This window comes from Hydra vulgaris, chromosome 03 (assembly GCF_038396675.1).
Source record: "Hydra vulgaris chromosome 03, alternate assembly HydraT2T_AEP".
NCBI lineage: Eukaryota > Metazoa > Cnidaria > Hydrozoa > Anthoathecata > Hydridae > Hydra > Hydra vulgaris.
The window spans coordinates 34,607,731-34,628,211 of NC_088922.1; the positions used below are offsets into that span (position 1 = coordinate 34,607,731).

General features: G+C 26.3%; 1 protein-coding gene across 1 annotated transcript in view; it reads right to left on the reverse strand.

Annotated features, from left to right (window-relative positions):
* The window catches only part of LOC100198489 (uncharacterized), a 36,996-nt gene that overhangs the window by 10,470 nt on the left and 6,045 nt on the right, over positions 1-20,481 (reverse strand). Inside the window, exons 3-4 of the mRNA XM_065792999.1 lie at positions 12,949-12,987; positions 5,723-5,833 (exon numbers count right to left, since the gene is read on the reverse strand). Of these exons, the coding sequence (XP_065649071.1) occupies positions 5,723-5,833; positions 12,949-12,987 (150 nt within the window). The remainder of the gene's footprint in view (positions 1-5,722; positions 5,834-12,948; positions 12,988-20,481) is intronic.

Genomic DNA, 20,481 nt, shown 5'->3' on the forward strand with positions numbered 1-20,481 from the left:
TTGTATAGGATAAGTTATAGCTAACTTTTTTTTTTTTTTTTTTGAACATCTCAGAAGTTTTAAATGTTACAAATAGTGTCTACTAATGTATACCCAACTATTGAAAAAAAAAAATCAGACCTGGGAAAAATTTTAATCTGGTGGTCACTCAAGTCAACATTGATAAGTTATAGCTATTTTTTGATTTTTTTGTCTTAGTTTTTTTTTTTTTTTTTTTGAAAATTCCAACAGCCCAGAAGTTCTAAATATTCTAAATGATGTCTACTAATGTATACTTAACTATTGAAAAAAAAAAAATCAGACCTGGAGAACAACTTAACCTGGCGGTCACTCTGGTACATAGTGATTTTTTTATTGCTGTTTGCTATTGTTATTAATTGAGTTTTTTCATATTGTTATTGAGTTTTGTCTTATAATTTATTATAAGACAAAACTTTAATTTATTATAGCTTAATCATTATTTTTTTTTTAAATTAATTTAATTTACGCTTACTTTTATTTATTAATATTGCTGAAGATTATTTTTGTTGGTTTGTTTGTTTAATTTATGTAGGTTTCACTTCAATGACTACTTTTTAACTATAGTAGTGACACCTAACCTAATTTTGTAAAATTGTAAAAATTTTATAATTTTTCAATTTTTGGTTGAATAAATTGATAAAAAAAAAATAAAACCTCTGATCTTTTGAAGCAAAAAAATATTCGAGTTATGTTTTAACTAATTTGTCTGATAAATGTTTTGCCAGCTTAAAAAATTTGTAATGAACAAAATAGATGGTAGTCTGATGGTACACAATCAGTAAAACAGGTGAGGTTGTATGTTCCAGCTAACTTCCAATAGTTAATTAAAGTATGTGGTCATGCATTATCAACGGTAAAACACAGTACCCTTACAACTTACTAATTCAGGACGTTTTTGATGCAAGGATTCATTTAATTTTTGTAGTTGTTCACAGTATACAGTGGAGTTGATTGTTTTGTTAGGTGGCAAAAGTTCAAAATACTCCCACCATACCAACAACGTAACGTTAGTTTGATGTCAGTTTTTGATGTTGATCAAGATGACTGGAGTTTCGACCAATGACCTTTCACATTGAGTATTAGAGTATATAATCAATTTGTCATTGCCAGTTATCATTTCTCTTTAAAAATGGATCATTTCGATTCCGTTTTAAATGTAAATATGTTGATGCGTTTCTAAACATTAAACTTTTTTACACACCTAAGCTTTCAAAAATGATTATCAACAGTTGTTTTGGGTGCATTTAGCTTTTCATCAATTTCACAAGACTTGTTACTAAAAATAAATGTTGCAAAAAACCGAAAGGACTTTCTGGACCACCCACATTGGGCCAGGTGGTGGACAAAAGTAAAAAAAATACATTTTCAAAAATTACATTACTATATACCATTTTATAGCTTAAACATTCAGCTTTTATAAAATGTATATATTTTTGTATAATTATCATGCCGTATACTTCTAAGCTGTAGAATAAAAAGCTGTTTTTTTTTTAATTATTTTTCCAATTTTCTTTTAATTTGATAATATTTTTCGTGTTACTAATAAGCATGGAATAGATGTTAGTTTTAAAACCTTTCTTTTTATTGCATCATTTAATAAAATCAAGTATTATTTTAAATGAGCTATTACAACACTATTTTGCACGAAAGTTATGTCAAATGAAATGATTTTAAATGATAGCGTATTTGATGTATTTTTTTAATTAAAATTTCACTTACATAGTCAAATACTTTAGCAGTCCAAAGCGGTCCAGTAATTTGAGACTTGAAATACATTGTTCAATATGTATATTATCAATATAAATTTAGTTTATAACCGGCCTGTTCTCTAAATGGTTTTTACAAGTTAAATGATGTATCCAATTTTATGTGGCGAAAACATATGTATTTTATTCTAAATGGTTAAGTAATAATTGGGTTTTAGCAAGACTAGATTAGTGTTACAAACTTGTTTTAATATTTATACTTTCTTAAAATACCTATTTATAAGATTTTGTAAATAATTCATATTTTCATATAGTTAAGACATGAAAAATATTATTATTTATTCATATATAATACAAGAAAACTTGAACTTAGCTAATCCTAATATTTTGGATACAGTTGCAAATGGCATAAACGTAACTGCAACTAATAACCTGTCTAATTTCATAAAGCATCTTTGACAAAGGTATATGTGCAAAAACTCTAAAATTCGTTTTAACGAGAATAACAACTAATGACTATAAAATGAACAAATATTAGTTCAATTTGAAATTGATCAGAAAATTCTACTAACTGCTTCCATTGATAAAGAAAACTTTGCTCTTATCACTGTAGTATCTGGCAGGCTCCAGGTAAATTTTGATACTTTAAGTAGTAAAACAAAGAAAAGAAGATTGACGCGATTAGTTGCATCATATTCATCTTAAGAACTATTGTTTGCATCAGGTTGTAGTTTGCGCCAAGATGGTAAGGAAAAAAAAGCTAAAGCTGTTTCACAATTATCAGAATATATGAGTTTTGGTTCGAAAAATAATTTTAAACCAAAATTTTGTATTATTATATACACAGGTTTAACCTTTAGGTTCCTCTTTGTATGGATTATATAGTAGTTTTATGAAATATAAAATAGAGTCCTGGAAAAAATACTTATAATTAGTTTTTGGGAATGTGTTAAATTTTTCAAATGTATAAATAAATTTTTAATCAGACTTCCACATTAATATATGTCTTATAACATTGATGCTTTAAGAAAAGTTACTTAAGCGAGTAACTATGCAAAATAAACTGTTGCCAGGCATTTCAGGTGTCACTATCAACTGAATAAAAAATCCATAGTACCACTACAATAATTGTAGTAAAATAGTGGTATAAAAATACTCAATGTGGTAATTATGGAAGTAATACAATAAAGTTATTACTTTTTTAGTTTATGTTTGAATAGTTAATAAAATATGTGGCTGCTGAGCAATTTAGGTATCCATAGCAACCCAAAATTAAAACTAGTGTCACAATTGAAACCGCAATCCTCAAACTAGTAAACAGTGCAAAAAATGGTTCTTAAATCTTTTTTATCTGACAAGTTATTAGTTTTGTCTAGTAAAAGTGATTTCTAGCTCACTGTGCCGGTCAATATATAGGTTGTATATAAGTAAATCATAAATGAAATTAATTATTAGTTACCTAAAAAAACAAAAAATATTTTAACTCTTTTTAAAATGTTCAAACTATTCATTCAATATTCATTCGCCTCAAAATTTTAACATTCATTTAAAAAATTTTTGTCATGCAGTTTTTCTTGCTTTTAAATCCCTAGTCTTTCTAAAATAAGAACAATCCGGCACAAAATTTGGATTAAATGAATTTGATACCAAAATAATTTTGAGCAAAATTTTCCATTCATAGCCTAATATGTACAAATATAGGTTAACGTGTGCAAATTATGAAAAATCAGACACCTTTATTCAAAAAAATTATAAATAAAAAAAAGGAATTTGAGCCTCTAATAAAACTGTTTATAATTTATCTAAAGAAGAAACAGCAACATTTTGGAAACATATATATTTTCAAATTACACCTCAATCCAATAAATATACATTTAACTAATTTTGAAAATTTTTTTACTTATTATAGTAAGATTTAAAGATTTTTTGATTTTTACATGCAACTACTGAAAAATAAGTTCAAATAATTTTTCAAAAATGTTTCCGTCCTTGTTACTTTTCCTGCCATTTTCACTGTTATCAAATTATTATTGCCATTTTTTGTTGCATTTGTGCACTATGACCTTGACACTGCCTGCAGTCATGATATTTCATTTCTTCATGTTAATATTGTTTTCCATGTTTTTGTGCTGCAGCTACATCTTATGTCAGGAATGCGCATTCAAAACAAAAGCATCAACAATGCAGTATGAAGCTTAGTTCATACAATGCAAAGTTTCCATTATTGATTTATATGTTTTAGTATTTTGACCAACCAATCTTATATACTGTGTAAATACTGGTTTATTAGAAAATAGTAAGGAACAAACTTCAATTATTAAAACTAAATTAACAGTAATAACAATAATAATAATAATAATAATAATAATAACAGTATTAATAAAAGTCTATGATCAGTATATACCATACACTTGTGCTTTAACACTAGATACTTGGTGATGTGTTAGGTTCTGTAAAGAATATACATAAATTTTGAAATTTGTTACTTAATTTGTAAATAAATAACTACTGATTAGAAGAAATATTACATTTATGTCAATGAGCAGAAGAAATTCTTAATTTAAGTCAAATTCAACTGACATGGCAATTGGTATATAAACAGACAATCAAATCCCTTAATTATGGGCATAACTATTTAAATGGCACAATTATGGCCTTAACAATTATAAATCGGATATTGGGTGATTATTAAAAAACCAATTACATTCATTATTAGAATACTTATTTTAATGATTTTAAGCATTTGTATAAATAGAGTAAATTATTTTTACATGTTGACTTAATAAGTAAGTTATATAACCAATGTACACAGTTAAATTTGATCTTGAAACATATAATTTATAATACATAATCGGTATTATTTGTGATTACGATCAATTCAACTACCTTCCCCTTGAAAAAAAGAACAGAAGTTGTATTACAACCCATACATAGATAAACAACAGATTTTTTTCACATGACTTTACATGCAAAATTCTTTATACTGATAGTTTCCATATTTTTAAAATACACTTCTTAGCTTTGCAGAGCAAAAAAAAGATCGCACATATTTTGATTCTACATGTAAACCAAAATAACAACGTCAGAGTAATCAGTAATTATAAAAATGTCAGAGAAATCAGTTATAGTAATTTCTCTGTCAAAAGCGCTTATCAATGCAATTTAAACTAAGAAGTTCATAATGCATTAGCTACTGCTTTACCAGACATTATAAGCATGAGTTACTTGCATAAATAAATTTAAGTAATCAGTCCTGATCCCTCCATGACATGATGATGTTGCCTGGTCCTCACTAGCAAAAAAACGAAATTTGCCAGAAAATGTCAACAATGAAAGAAACAATGAAAAAGTCTGTGGTGACTGAATCTCAACAATCCACTTATAGCATTCTTTTTGTCAATTTGTGTCAAAAACATTATACCACAAAATCAACATGTTTGTGATTAAAACATTCACAATGATATATAAAATCATTGCTGTGTTTTTTCCAATTACTTGACCATCAGATTCACGACCTTTGCAAAGCAAACAAGTTTCTTTAAAAGTTTTTATTTTGTGTTTGGCATTTTTTTTTTTTTAAACTTCATTTATTTATATATAAAATTAAAAGTCATCAAAAAAAGGGCCACTACAGTCAAGGAGGCTACTTCTTGTGGTTACAACTCTCTCTCTCAACTCTTAAACTTTGAAACACAAACTTTGACTAACAAGGCCGCTATACAGAGAGTCAAGTTAAGCACGGTACTGTCAGGGTTGTGGTGAGGATCAAACTCTGAACATCTTGCTTACGAAGTGAGCGCTCCACCACTACACCACTACAAATAAGTTAAAGGAGGTGGTGGATTTGAACTCCATACCTCTTGCTTGCAAAACATTTTATAACTATTGCAGAATCAAATATATAATACATTTGAATACATCTATAAATAATATTCATTAAAAGAAATCAACAAAAAAATAAAAATAAAAAAACCATATAGCTTTATAAATGTTACCTCGTGGTTTAAAACAACTTCTAGCTGGTCTTCAACAACATAAGCAATCTTAAAATTTACTCGAGATTTAGTGTCTACCAAAATAGCATAGCTTGGTTGATTCAGCAAAAACTAGTTTTAATAATAAATTTTAAAGGTTAATACTTTGAATATTGTGTCATAAAACCTTTGTTTTATATTAATATGTTTTACTAATAATATTAAGTTTAATTTAAACACTAATAATTTTGAGTTAAAGGGTTATTGATTCTTATATGTGCGTCTATTCATTTTTCTATGCGTGTTTATTCATTCTTATATGCATATTTATTCATTCTTATATGCTTATTTATTCATTCTTATATGAATATTTATTCATTCTTACATGTATTTTAAAAAAGCCCAGTTTTTTCAAAACAAATTGTTCTTATTCCCTGGTAAACGAGGTTAAAAATAATTAAGACAAAGACATTTTACATTTAATGATGGTTTATTTAAGGTACAAACTACCTTCTTTTTCTTACTTAATTTAGTATTAGATGTTTGTTTAATTTTATTATTAAATTTATTGATTGATTAAACTATTTTTATCTAATTATTCATTTATCTAGATTTAAATTTAATTATATATAATTATTATTAATACACAAATATTTACTCTATGGATGGAGGAGAAAAAAGCAGTGGCAATCGAAAAACAAGGGAAAATGTTACAAAATAGCTCATAGAAATGCTTAAGCATTTAGTTGAAAGAAATTAATCTACAACAAGCAGCTCCATTTCACTTAATTTATCTAAGCGCACAGTTCAAAATCTTGTCGTTATGTTAAACAGAGGAGAATTCAATGACATGACTGCATTCAAGACCTAAAAATGCTCAAATAAAAAAAAAAGATGTGGAAGCGCAGGTGCTTGTTATGAACTATTGTAAATTCCACTGGAATCTTTTTGTTAGGCAAAGCCTAACAAAAAGATTCCAGCCAACTAGCCTTTCATGGCATAGCTGTTAAGTATCTGCCAGCATACAAGCCACAGCTTAATCCAATAGAAGAACTTTTTTCTTCTTTAAAGCATACTTACAAACAGGGAGAAAGGCCTCGAAATATGGATGGGGTATCAATTTTTCTTGTTTAAAGCATACTTACAAACAAAATAAATAGCAATGGCAGCAACCTAATTTATATTTTGAATATATCTATATAAAAACATAAAAGCCTATTTATTGTTTATATAAAATTATATTTGAGATTTTATGGGTAGTTGACTTGCATGTAAACGTGCATATAAGAATGAATAAACACACATATAAGAATGAATAAACATACACATAAAAATGAATAGAGATGCATTTAAAAATAAATAGAGATGCATATAAAAATGAATAGACACGCATATAAGAATGACTGACCCTGTAAATGAGAAAGTTCTTTTTTTCAACAATTTTTGACATGTACAAAAAATTTGCATACTTCCTCCTTTCACAAAATAAAATTTTCATATCTGAAGCCAATTCACTATTGAATATTTTATTTTTTCCATTTGGGACATAACAATCCATTTTACATTTTTTTTAAAAGCATCAAATTAAATAAATAACTTTTCCATCTTAGTTCAACTAAACTGTTGCAACTGAAGTTTTTCTGTAGTTTCTATTGCTGAAAAATGATTTTCTTTTACATTTTCATAACTTTTTAAATTCTAAAAAAGTAAGGCTTGTTTCTTTGTTTCTTTTATTATTTTAAAAATCATATATTTTCAATTCTTATAATACTTATGCCACATAATACAATTTTTCAGTAGTCTTTTGAACCAAAACTATATCAAAAACTAAAATCTCTATTCAAGTTTGAACCACACCTAAAATTTTAGTTCCACCAGGAACTGAACAGTATGCTTGGTCAATCATTAGTAAACACCAGATTTGCTTATGTTGCCTTCTTATATGCATCTATGCTCTAACAGCTTAGCTTCAGCTATTGTCATTTTTTTGTGAGGTTTGATATTATTCAATAAATATCATCATTGTCTCAGCTCAAGTTATCATCTCTTGTTCTACCTACAAAATTCAACCTTGGGAGGTTTGTAAATCTGCAAAGTCAGTCCTTTAGCGTACTTTTTTGATCAAATAAAAATGTTCAATCACTCACATCAAATTCACAAAATAGAATTGTCCTTGATACCTATATGCAATAATACTCTTGATTAATTCATAATATCTTACAAAATATTGATAAACAGGATTCTGTTTTCAAATTGGGTTCTGCCTCCAATAAATTTGTGCTTAAGATTAAGGAAAGTTTGTTCATTTAATGGAAAAATCCAGTTATGAACAAACAGTTAAACCATATTACAATTTCACTTTTCACATAATAGTTACCATTTAATTTGTTTTTAATATTTTATTAAATAATTTAATAACTTATTATTAATTACAACAAAATAGGTAATAGCAAAAAATTATATTTTTTGCTATTACCTATTTTGTTATAATTAATAAAAAGTTGTAATTTATATTTTATTACCGTAGAATACTTGTATATAAAATTAAATAAGTTTTTTTTTAACCCAATTGAAGATGACTATATAATAGTCAAACATGTATTGTTAATTTATTTGTTAAAAAAATGATATATATGTGTATATATATATATATATATATATATATATATATATATATATATATATATACACATATATATATATATATATATATATATATATATATATATATATATATATATATATATATATATATACTGCTAACACTACATTGTATCAAAAATGTTTGTCCAGTTTTCATATACTTCGAGATGTTTGTTCAAATATTTATTTGAAAACATTGACGGTGCATCTTCCACTTATCATTTTTTTAACTTAAGAGAATAATACTCCCGATACATTATATATATACATATATATATATATATATATATATATATATATATATATATATATATATATATATATATATATATATATATATATATATATATATATATACATATATACATATATATATATATATATATATATATATATATATATATATATATATATATATATATACATATATGCATATTTATATATATATATATATATATATATATATATATATATATATATATATACATATATTTATATATATATATATATATATATATATATATATATATACATATATATATATATATACATATATATATATATATATATATATATATATATATATATATATATATATATATATATATATATATATATATATATATATATATATATATATAATGTATGACGAAAAAAATTTAAAAACTCATTTAAATACTATGCAATTTTAAATAAATACTTAATAAAAAATAAATATGATCTTTAAACTCAATTTAACTTAGAAATGTTTGCATATCGCAATATATATCAGTCTTCTCCACTTTTTTTAAACTGCACTAAATCTTTTTTAGTTTATCAAATACTTTTACAAAAAATTGTAAAAACATTTTTATGTATGAATTATTTTATTTATAGAATTTAAATAAAATATTCATTTTGCTGTTTTTATTTTAACTTATTTAGTATTTGCCAAGACAAGTTGTGTTCATATTAAAGAAAATGTTTAAAAAAACAAACATTTTTTTGATTAAAACTAAATAATGCATACCAATAAAATTAATATTTTCATTTTAGTTAAAGCTCATTTAAGGATTCTCTGGTATGTAACATTTCGAATGTTTTAATGCTCATTCCTAGAAATCTCCATTGGGGTAGCATCCTCAAAACAAGCAATTTTAAAGAAATATTTATCACTTTTCAACAGTCTCCCTAATTTACTTCCACCTTCAAACAATGGATCCGCCCTCTCATTGAATATGGAATGATTATTTTTGTCATTTATTTTTTGACAAAAACAATAAACCATCAAAATGTAAAGAACATATAGTTACACTCTAGTTGCAGTTATATATACCAATTGCCTTTTTCCATAAAGCTGCAGTCATTGGATCTAAGGGTAATCAATGAAAGTATATCCAAGAACCCAATGTGCTTGCATTTCTACGGCACCCAATAACAGAGCAAATTGTCATTGTTCAATTAAAATTGTTGATAAAGATTAATACTTACAATCATTAAAAACAAGTCGTGACACTCAAATACCAAAACCATATATATTATTTTATTTTTCATTACAAACTTTTTTTTTTGAGATTTAGTAAAAAGTTATACAAATGAACAAGATTTGGTGATTGTGGCAAAAAAAAAAAAAATACAATATCTTGAAAAAAAATCTCTATGATGACATCATATACTGAAACTGTTATGAATTAAATACGCATGAAATAAATTAACAAGTCTGCAGATTGCAGCTAACATTATACAGATTCGGAGAATAAAAAAAAATAGAGAAGGCGAGCTTCCACCAAAACAACAATTTTAATTTTATTGGCATGCATTTATTATTTTGTTTTAATCAAAAAATATTAGCCTAAACATTTTTATAAACTTTTCTTTAATATGAACACAACTTGTCTTGGCACTTCGGGATTCCTATAAATAAAACATTTTTTTTTTTAATATAATTATTTTATTTAGAATTTAAATAAAGTTTTTTTTTTTAAGTATTTATTTTAATTTTTTTAGTTTAGAACTTAAAACATTTTAATGTTTTTATATTGACTATTTTATTTAGAATTTAAATAAAACATTTATATTGTTGTTTTTTAAAATTATTTTATTTAGAATTTTTCAAAGCATTCCATTCGCTGTTTTTATTTTAACTTAAATAAAGATATTAAAAAGCAAATAAAGATGAAAATCACACATGTTAGCCTCAAATGACCATCCAGCACGGATGTCATTTGAGGCTAACATGTGGATTGAGGATTTTGTGCGCTGGCATCAAATTTTAAATGGAGAAGACTAATATATATATGTATATATAAATTTATTTATATATACATATATATATATATATATATATATATATATATACACATATATATATATGGCATGCGATCGAATGCTATTGCTGACCATACAAATGATTTTTTTTGTTAACAACTGTTTAGATGTTTTGATTTCAGAAATGTGCTGAAGAAAAAAAAGCTAAGATAAACTTCAACTAGGAACAAAATTAAAAAAACTAAAGAAAAAAGGAAACGATTCCCTACGGAAAAAAAATGTATATACAAGCTTCAAAATAAAACTCAAGAAACTCAAATTTGAAACGAAAATTACACTTTTGTTACGTTTTAATTGCATTTGAAATAAAATACTTTAAAACTTATCTTTTGAAACATTTTAAGTTACACAAAATGTTTTTACAAATTACTTGTAATGATTGTTTAATGAACAAATCTTATTTAAATAACGTGCAATCGCACGTTATTCCTGTCCAAGCCTGATATATATATATATAACTTTTACATATACATAATTTTAAACTTATGTTAGTAAATTTCTTACATTTCGATATCAAAAAGGTGCTAAAGAACATTTTCTTGTCTATCAGTTTTTTTTCTTTTAATTTTTTTTTAATAGATGCAATCAGTTTGTGTTAAACATGCACAAAGGAGCATTCATCCTATCCATTTATTTATTACTATTTAAAGATAACCGTGGATTTCAAAAAAGTGTCTAAATACAAAAACATGCATTTTTGTTTATTCAAAAGTGTAAACAGCAAACAGTTTTGATAAGATTCTATTCTTTATCTCTATAAATCTCAAATCTGTCCCTGTATGGAATACTGTTGCCATATCTGAGGGCAGATCTTTTAATGATGCCCTTTTTCTTTTAGACAAGGTGCAAAAACGCATTCTAAACATAGTTGGACCTGCTCTTGTAGCTAACCTCCAACCATTTACACAGCGTTGCAATGTTACTTCTCTTCCTCTTTTCTACAAATTTTATAATGGGTACTGCTCTAAAGAACTAGCTTCTTTTGTGCCATCTACTAAAATTCATTCTCGTGTTATTCGCCATTCTATTGTCTCATCAATTTACTGTGACTGTTCCTAAGTACTCTCAAAATTCTTATTCATCCAGTTTTTACCTCGTACGTCAGCACTTTGGAATTTGCTTTCTTCATCTTGTTTTCCTGATTCACATAATTTGCAACCTTTTAAGTCATCTGTCAATCGTTATCTTGCTCTATAAACTTTATCTTTTCTCTCCCAGTAAAAGATGAAGTTATAGTAATAGTGCTAACTTACAGCCTTGTTGGAAGTGAAGATGTTAAATAAAAAATAAAAAAAATAAAAAAGTATGTATTAACCTGTGCATATATGTTTGAACAGTGCAAGTACATATGAATCTATAAAACTAAACATGACTACAAGTACATATGAATCTGTACAATTACACATAAATACAAGTAAATATTTTCATATTTACTATACAACTACACATTAATACAAGTAAATATAAATCTTTACATATATAATCTGTAAGCAAATATGAATCTTTACATATATAATCTGTAAGTAAATATGAATCTTTACATATATAATCTGTAAGTAAATATGAATCTTTACATATATAATCTGTAAGTAAATATGAATCTTTACATATATAATCTGTAAGTAAATATGAATCTTTACATATATAATCTGTAAGTAAATATGAATCTTTACATATATAATCTGTAAGTAAATATGAATCTTTACATATATAATCTGTAAGTAAATATGAATCTTTACATATATAATCTGTAAGTAAAAGTCTCAGTAAGTACATTAATATCAAGTACAATGTGAAAGGTGATGAAAAACTGGTAACTCAGGTAAATCTGTTTGTGTAAACTGTTTAAAACTACAGTTAATTTTAAGTATTTGTACTAAATAAAAAAAAATTTAAATTCAAAAAGATCAAAATTGTTATAACTTAGAAAATGTTTCTATTGCCCATTGTTAAAGGGCAATAGAAACAATTGTAATACATAATTATGTAAACAATTATGCAAAAAAATAAATAATGATAAAAATTGAATTTTTGAGATGTTTTGATGGTTTTCTCAATATAACATAACGCGACATCCGACTGGTTTTGGTCAGATGCGTCACATATGTGATGTGTATTAAAATTGATACATGTTGACAAAATTTGAGAAACCATATAATTATTTGTAAATGTTAAGAATTTCAAGAACCCATATAATAATCTTTAAATATATTTGAAAATTTGAGAAAAAGTTTGTATAAAACTTTTATTTTTTTTAAATTTTAATAAAAACCTGATATAAAAAATAAAAAACTAACTTTATCCAAGTTATTGGCTTGTATCCAAAGATCTGGAGCCTTAAAAAATAAAAAGGAATTTCTTAAGACTTTATATGTATGTAAAAAAAAAACATTAAAAAATAATAAAATAGTTTAAAAAAAATAATAACTGCATTAAATAAAATAAAACAAGAATTAAAATCTTTATTTTTTTAAACTTGAATAAGTTTTTAGTAGAAAAAAAATTCTTATACTTATATAGTCAAAAAAATTCTTATACTTAAATAGCCATTTTTATTAATCATAAAGAATGTACATTTTCACATAGTCATAAAAAATAGTCAGGCCACTTTTTTTATTTAATAGATTTTTATGGACACTAGATAAAAGCTAACTAGCTTATTGATAAACAATCAATAAATGTAGTTTTCTGATTGTTTATTAATAAACTGCTTGTTAAAGTTTCATCTTCTTTATCTTTACATTAAACCATGTATTTAAAATTTTTTTTATCTAGAATTGAGTAACTTTTAAATTTATTTTGAATTTTGCGTTGATGAAGCAGGAGATTAAAAACAGTAAAAATATCGAAAGGTTTTTGCATTTTAACTTACAATTATTTGTATACAGAACATTTAAGCGATAGAAAAAAAATCCCATTTAATTATTTACAAGATTTTGCTGTCTCAACAGTTTATGATACACTTCTAATACAGTACAACACGAATTATTTAAAACTTATGCAGCTAAACAAACATTTATAACTGAAAATGGAGTTACTAAAACCTATGCAGCTAAATAAACACTCCAATATTTATTTACTGGTTTTATATTGGTTTTTATTAATTTTGGTTTCAATGATATTACTATTAGAAATCAAGAAATATTTCCTTTAATTGCAAGTTATTCTCTTAATGTCCAAAAATTTAAAAACTTGACTTTTAAAGGTATTTGATAAAAAATTATCTTATATCTCCTTGTACTACAGAAATTAAATAAAACAGCTCGCATTAAAACAGCTATTTTCCTAGCACAATCTTATTGGCTTTTACAAAAACATTAGTTTGATGGCCAAAAAGAAATTAAACTTTTTAAAAAATTTCTAAAACTGGAAGAGACACACAAACCATCAAGATTTTTACTGTTTATAAATTTAATATAAGATTCAGCGTGTTTTGAATTATGTAAAAATATGATCTGTTGTAACAGTATTAAGAAGTGAAAGGCAATATATGCTTAACACTTCCATAACTGAGAACTGCGAAATCTGCAGTAAAATATACTAAACACATAGCTACTTAGATGAAAGATAATTTCTTTGCCTTTGTTGAAGAATTTAATGCTTTGTATTTGTATGCAAGGTCTCTTTGAGATATGCACTTCTTAGAGCAAGTTATATGCACTTTATAATGCAAGTTGTGCAAGGTCTCTTTGAGACATGCATTTCTTAGAGCAAGCTGTGTGCACTTCTTAGAGCAAATTGTGCAAGGTTTCTTTGAGACATGCAGTTTTAGAGGAAGCTGTGCAAGAAAAAGTGCACAGCTTCCTCTAAAAGTGCATGTCTATAATTATAATTAGACCTAGCTTTGGCATTTCCAAAGTTGATTTGGAAATGCCAAAGCTAGGTCTAATTATAATTATAGAAAAATTGTATGAATGCCGTTTTTGTGAAAAATTGCACAAGACATCTTACATCAACTTAAGGAAAAAGAATTGCTTAAATCTTGGTGTAAACATTGGTGTTTTTGATAAAAGAGTTCCTTAGGGCTTTTGTGAGCTGTGTCAATCAACCATTTGTAAAAAAGATGGGAGCAAAGATGTCATACTGTCTCCTCTTTTAATAAGGCACTAAAAGCTGATTGAAAAAGAGACCGCTAAAATTTCATTAGAAAGAACACAAAAGAGGTGTACAGACTGCCTAACCCTTTTGGGGAAGAGCTTGCAACATGATTGCAAACTATCAACCTTAAAAGAAAATCTTAAGCTACTTGCCACACTAGTTATAGCTGCAATAAGCAAACAGTATCAGATTTGATTACAAAAAAGAAAATAGCATCAGATTTGATTGTAAAAAAGGATGCAGCACCAGGAGAAACCATCAAAATTTTTTAACTAAAAGATGATCAACCTATGAGAGACAACTACACACACATCTCTATTGATGGGATCATTGATATGAGCAAAAGCAAAGCTAATAAAATGCTTTAAACAACCTTGTTGTTTAACGCATTAGCCTTGGTTAAACTAGGACTTGATAGAAGTGATGACTTTTTAAAAATTTGTCTTGGTATAATTAGTTTGACCATTATTAATGATGTTGAATATTCATCAAGCAAGTGACTGCTTACAGAATTAATTGTTCTAAACATAATTGTTGTTTTTCACTTGATTTTTCTGCGGTAAAATCTATCTTGTCATTTTTACTCATAAACATTGGTATTTTATCACTTGGAATGTCATTTTAGTGCTTGAACAATTTTTAATTAACATTTTGGGTTGGCATTAAGGTTGCCTGTTCAATCAAAAACCCTTAGTCATTGAATGTACACTCCCAGGGTGGCCACACTTTTATGAGTTAAAAAACTAGAAGAATTAGGAGATTTTAGGAGATTTTAAAGGATTGTGTAGGTGATTTTATGGGAAAACTTGAAAAACGGAATAAAAAAAATTATGATTATTTAGCAGAATTAAAAAATTTTTTATTTTAGAAATTTAAATGTTATTCAAAAATTTTATTAAAAAATTTGAAAGTTCAAATGTTCAAAAGAAAACCTAAAGTTCAAAAAACAAGTTTAAATAGAATATTTTAGAAATATTTTTAAAATTTGTATATTTTAGGAAAAATTAGGTCTTTTTAGGTTCTTCAAATACTAGGATATTTTAGGATTTATTAGGAGGCATGGAGGAGGATTTATTCGGAGGCATGGCCATCCTGACGCTGCACATGTTCTACCTATTCAAATCAGTCAATCTGTAAAAAAAAAAAATTAATTATTAATAATAATAATAATAAAGCAAAAATAAAATTAAAATATAAAATAAAACAAAATAGTTACAAAAAATGTAAACAAACACTTTTTGCTTTGTAAATAGAATTAAAGTTAAAAAAAAACAGTTAAACTTATCATTTTAAATTAATATTATAATATAATAATGAATAATAACATGAATAACAATATCAATAATGACGAGAGTGATTGATTTCATCATAAAATGGTAATATAAAGAACAAAAAATAAAATGATAATTTAAAGAATTATAAAAAAATTAAAAAGAACAAGTATCAGCAGTATTAAATCAGCATTGAAACAAGGAGAGTAATAGAGTATATATAATAGATTAAACAGCAGTGTACAAAGTTAAAATAAATAGTTAGCATTAGAGGAGCATAGGAAAAATACTTATACTTAATAAGAAATTAAACAGACCATTTTTATATTTGGAAAATGTAGGGAGAGATTTAAATTGTAAGGGGAGACTACTCCATGTGCATATACTCGGATATTTAATCAATAAACAGTTTGATGTTTAGGTACAGATAATTTGAAGCTTTTAGCTGTTCAAAGACTAAATGAATATTTTTTTCATAAGTAAAAATATCAGTAAATGGAAAAAGTTTCCAGACAAACAATTAGGTTGAGTGTTGAAAGTTTGAGATTTAGTTTGTATATATTATTTGTTTTAAAGTTTTGAAAGTTTGAAAATGTTGAAAGTTTGAGATTTGGTTTGTATATAATATATTTGACAAGTATATCTGATATGATATTCAAAAACTATATGATATATGTTAAAGAATGTTTCAAGATTCAAATAATGTCAAATTTTGGCTAATATACAACGAGACCTGCTTAGTTTCAGTGCTTATGGAATCTGAATTGATAAAATCAACAAATGGTGTCCTACAATATTCTGTATTAAAACCATTGCTCTTCCTTTTAATTATCAATGATCAGCTTTCTGATGTTTTCCACTTCTTACAACTTTGCTGATGACACCAATCTGCTTTTAATAAGCAAATCACTTAGAAATATTAACAAAACAATTTGATCTAGCAAATCTATTCCAGTGGCTCTTTTCAAAAAATCGTCACTTATTTCCAACCTGAAATCATTATTTTTAAATCTGGTCAAACAAAAATAAAAAAACACCTGAATTTCAGATTAAGTTGTCAAAAAAATAGATCCTGTGGATTTTATCATTAATTATGAGTACCACCTTTTTTTCCTTTGATTTTAACAAATTTATGTAAACTTGACCATGTTTTTTTTTTGTTTAAGAAAAGACCACTCTTTAATTTTTTGAAATAACTAGGGGTGTACCGAATCAGAAATTTTTAATTCCGGCCGGAACCGGATTTACCGGAATTGTTAATAAAATTCCAGCCGGAACAAGAATTATACTTAAGGATCGCCCATAAAGTACGTATGCTCGGATGGGAAGAGGGGGTCTGCAAGTGGTGTATATGAGATGGGGGGGAGCGGGTCAATTATAAAAGTAAGAAGACACTAAATTGAAAAAAAAAATCATAAAATGTTAGGTAGGTAGGTTAATAGTGTAGGTACTTTTAGGGAGGTGAGGGGTACTAAAAAAAGCGTATAGCAAAATGCATGGGGGGAGGGGGCGCTGGAAGTAAAAGCGTGCGTACTTTACCGACAACCTCTTATGTACATTTTAACCTTCAAGATTGAAAGTGAAAGCCTGCAACTCAGCATAGTGGCTACATAATATATATTTATAACCTATAATATATATATATATATATATATATATATATATATATATATATATATATATATATATATATATATATATATATATATATATATATACACACACACAGAGCCGGCTCGTGAAACATTTTTTATGTGTGCAAGAATAAATTTGGCGCCGTTTAGATTTAAATTTCAAGTGAGCTCGCAAGCGTTAGCTTGCTCGCGAAAAATTCATTTTTTTCAAAATGATAAAACAATACATACTACAAATAAAATAACTTTCTTGACAATTTTATTGATTGTAAACATATTTTTAGTTAGAAAACGGAACACGTCTAACTTTAGATTTTGCAAAAGTTAATCTTAAAATATCAATATCCACAGATTCAGCAATTTTGTTTTCAATGGAAATTATTGATAAACCGTTTAAACATTTCTGGCCCATTGTTGGTATTAAATAGTTTTTTATAAATTTTAATTTGGAAAAACTACGTTCCCCTGTACTCACTGTTACCGGTAGTGTTAATAATATTCGTAGGGAAATACAAACATTAGGAAACAGTTCTTCAAGCTGACTATCATAGATCCATTTAAGCAAGATTCCTGTGATTTTTCCCCATCTAATTTCCGTAACAAATTAAGTTCCAGAATTAAATCCTCTGAATACACATCTTTTGATTCACCATGAGTCAATACTTTTTCCAGTAATCTGCATTTGTAATTATGTCTGCTTCTCCTATTTTATCAATATCTTTGATATTATACAAAAACTCAAACGGTTTCATTTACCGATTCTTTAGCTATTTTAAAAAGAACATCAAAAAACTGCTTTTTGAATTTTTGGTTTGATTTTATATCACCATCTTCTTCAAAAGGTTCATCATCATAAAATCATTTTCTTTTTCTTGCTCTTTCACGCGAAATAGAACTGAATTCATCAGTCAAACTTGCATCATTAGCTAGAATTTTGGCTTTTGAAATATATATTTTGAAAGAATTTTCCGTGTGTTTAGTAACAAAAAAATTGATAGTTAATTGATCAATTAATTTCAGTTAATACATTGTGCCAAACCACAACAGCACATGAATTCAAAACAGTCTAATTTTGATGCAAGTGGTTCAGCAGTTAATATAATAATAGAATCTTTTAACAATGTTAACAACTTCTTTGAATGCACAATAAATTTCTTTAAATCCCAATTTTAGAGCACGAACAGCATTCACATGACTTTCCCATCTGGTAGTACTTAATGACTTTACTGTTAATTTGCAACATTTTGATTCAAAAGTTTGCCAACGCTTTGTAGTCCCAGAGAAAAAATTATACATAGCTTGAATTTGTGAAAAAAATTTTATAATTTCAAAACTTTCTTTGACTGCATCTGCAACAACCATATTCAAGGAGTGACAGACACAAAGAATATAAAAGGCTTGTGAATTTATATCAGTTATACGCTTCTGTACACCAATTTTTTTACCTTTCATATTGGATCCATTACGATATCTTTGTCCACAAATATTCATGACAGATAGATTATTTGATACCAATGAATTCAAAATTTCTTTAGTAAGTCCTAATCCAATAGTATCTAGTACATTTATGAATCCTATAAAACTTTATTGAATTGTGACACTGATAACCTGGTTATCCAATTGTTTTACAATGTTAACATAAGGTAAAATAATAGACATTTGCTCTTGGTGACTATTATCTGGTGCACAATCTAAAATAATGGAAAAATACTTAGCCATTTTATCATACTTAATCTTATCTTTTGTTGCTTTGCTAATTAATTGAATTAACTCTTCTTGAATAGTCTTTCCCAAATAATGTGCTCGATTAGGGTTCTCAACTGCTCTGTTTAAATATTTTTCCATCACTGGATCAAACTTTGAAAGTAGTTCTACAATTTTTAGGAATTTCCTATAATTTTCTGAAAAAATTTGGTCTGATGATCCACGGAATGCCATATTTTCAGGAGCCATCATCAAAATTATATTGATAATTCTCTTAATAACAGAGTCCCAATGTTGTACTTCAGTATGGTACATTTTTTCAGTAAGACAATCAACAGTTTGAGATGTACTTTCTTCAAATCTATCTGTTTCCTAAATGAATCGTAGTGCTCTGCACTGTTTTCATGTCTTTTTAAAATTAGTGTCATGTGTCTCCAGTCATTTGTTCCAGTTTTCACTAAACAAGAAGTAACGTTACTAAACAATTTACAACAAAAACAAAATACTTTGTCTGATTTAAGTGAATAAACAAGCCAAAATCTGTTGATTAATTCTTCATTAGGAGCTTTGTGATAAAAATGTACATAGTTAAATGATTGGTTTTGATCATCTTTTGGGTAAGCAGTAACAGAAAATTTTGAAGGTTCTTTTGTAACTATGTCTTGAATTAATATTGTGGACAAATTTTCTGGCCAATTCGCTAAACCGTCATAGTTATTTTCGATCACATCAACAGCCAAATTCATGTTATTGTTTGAAGGTTCGATTTTCAAATTCAATTTCACAATTGCATTAGTTTCACTATACCCTCGATTAATATTTTCAATTCCAATTATGTTAATTTCTCCTTCACTTTGTTTTTCACTTGAACTTTCTTTCTTGTTTTCATTTGGTTTCTCATATTTAATTTCAGTCTCTACAGCTGTTAGTAGAAAATTATGAAGAGTTTTCTGCTTTTTGAAAGCTTCTGATTTTTTTTTCTTCTCTTTTTAATTTATTTTGGCAACCAGACAATTTTTTTTTGATCCATTTTATTTCAGGACACTATGTGTGTGTGTGTGTGTGTGTGTGTGTGTGTGTGTGTGTGTGTGTGTGTGTGTGTGTGTGTGTGTGTGTGTGTGTG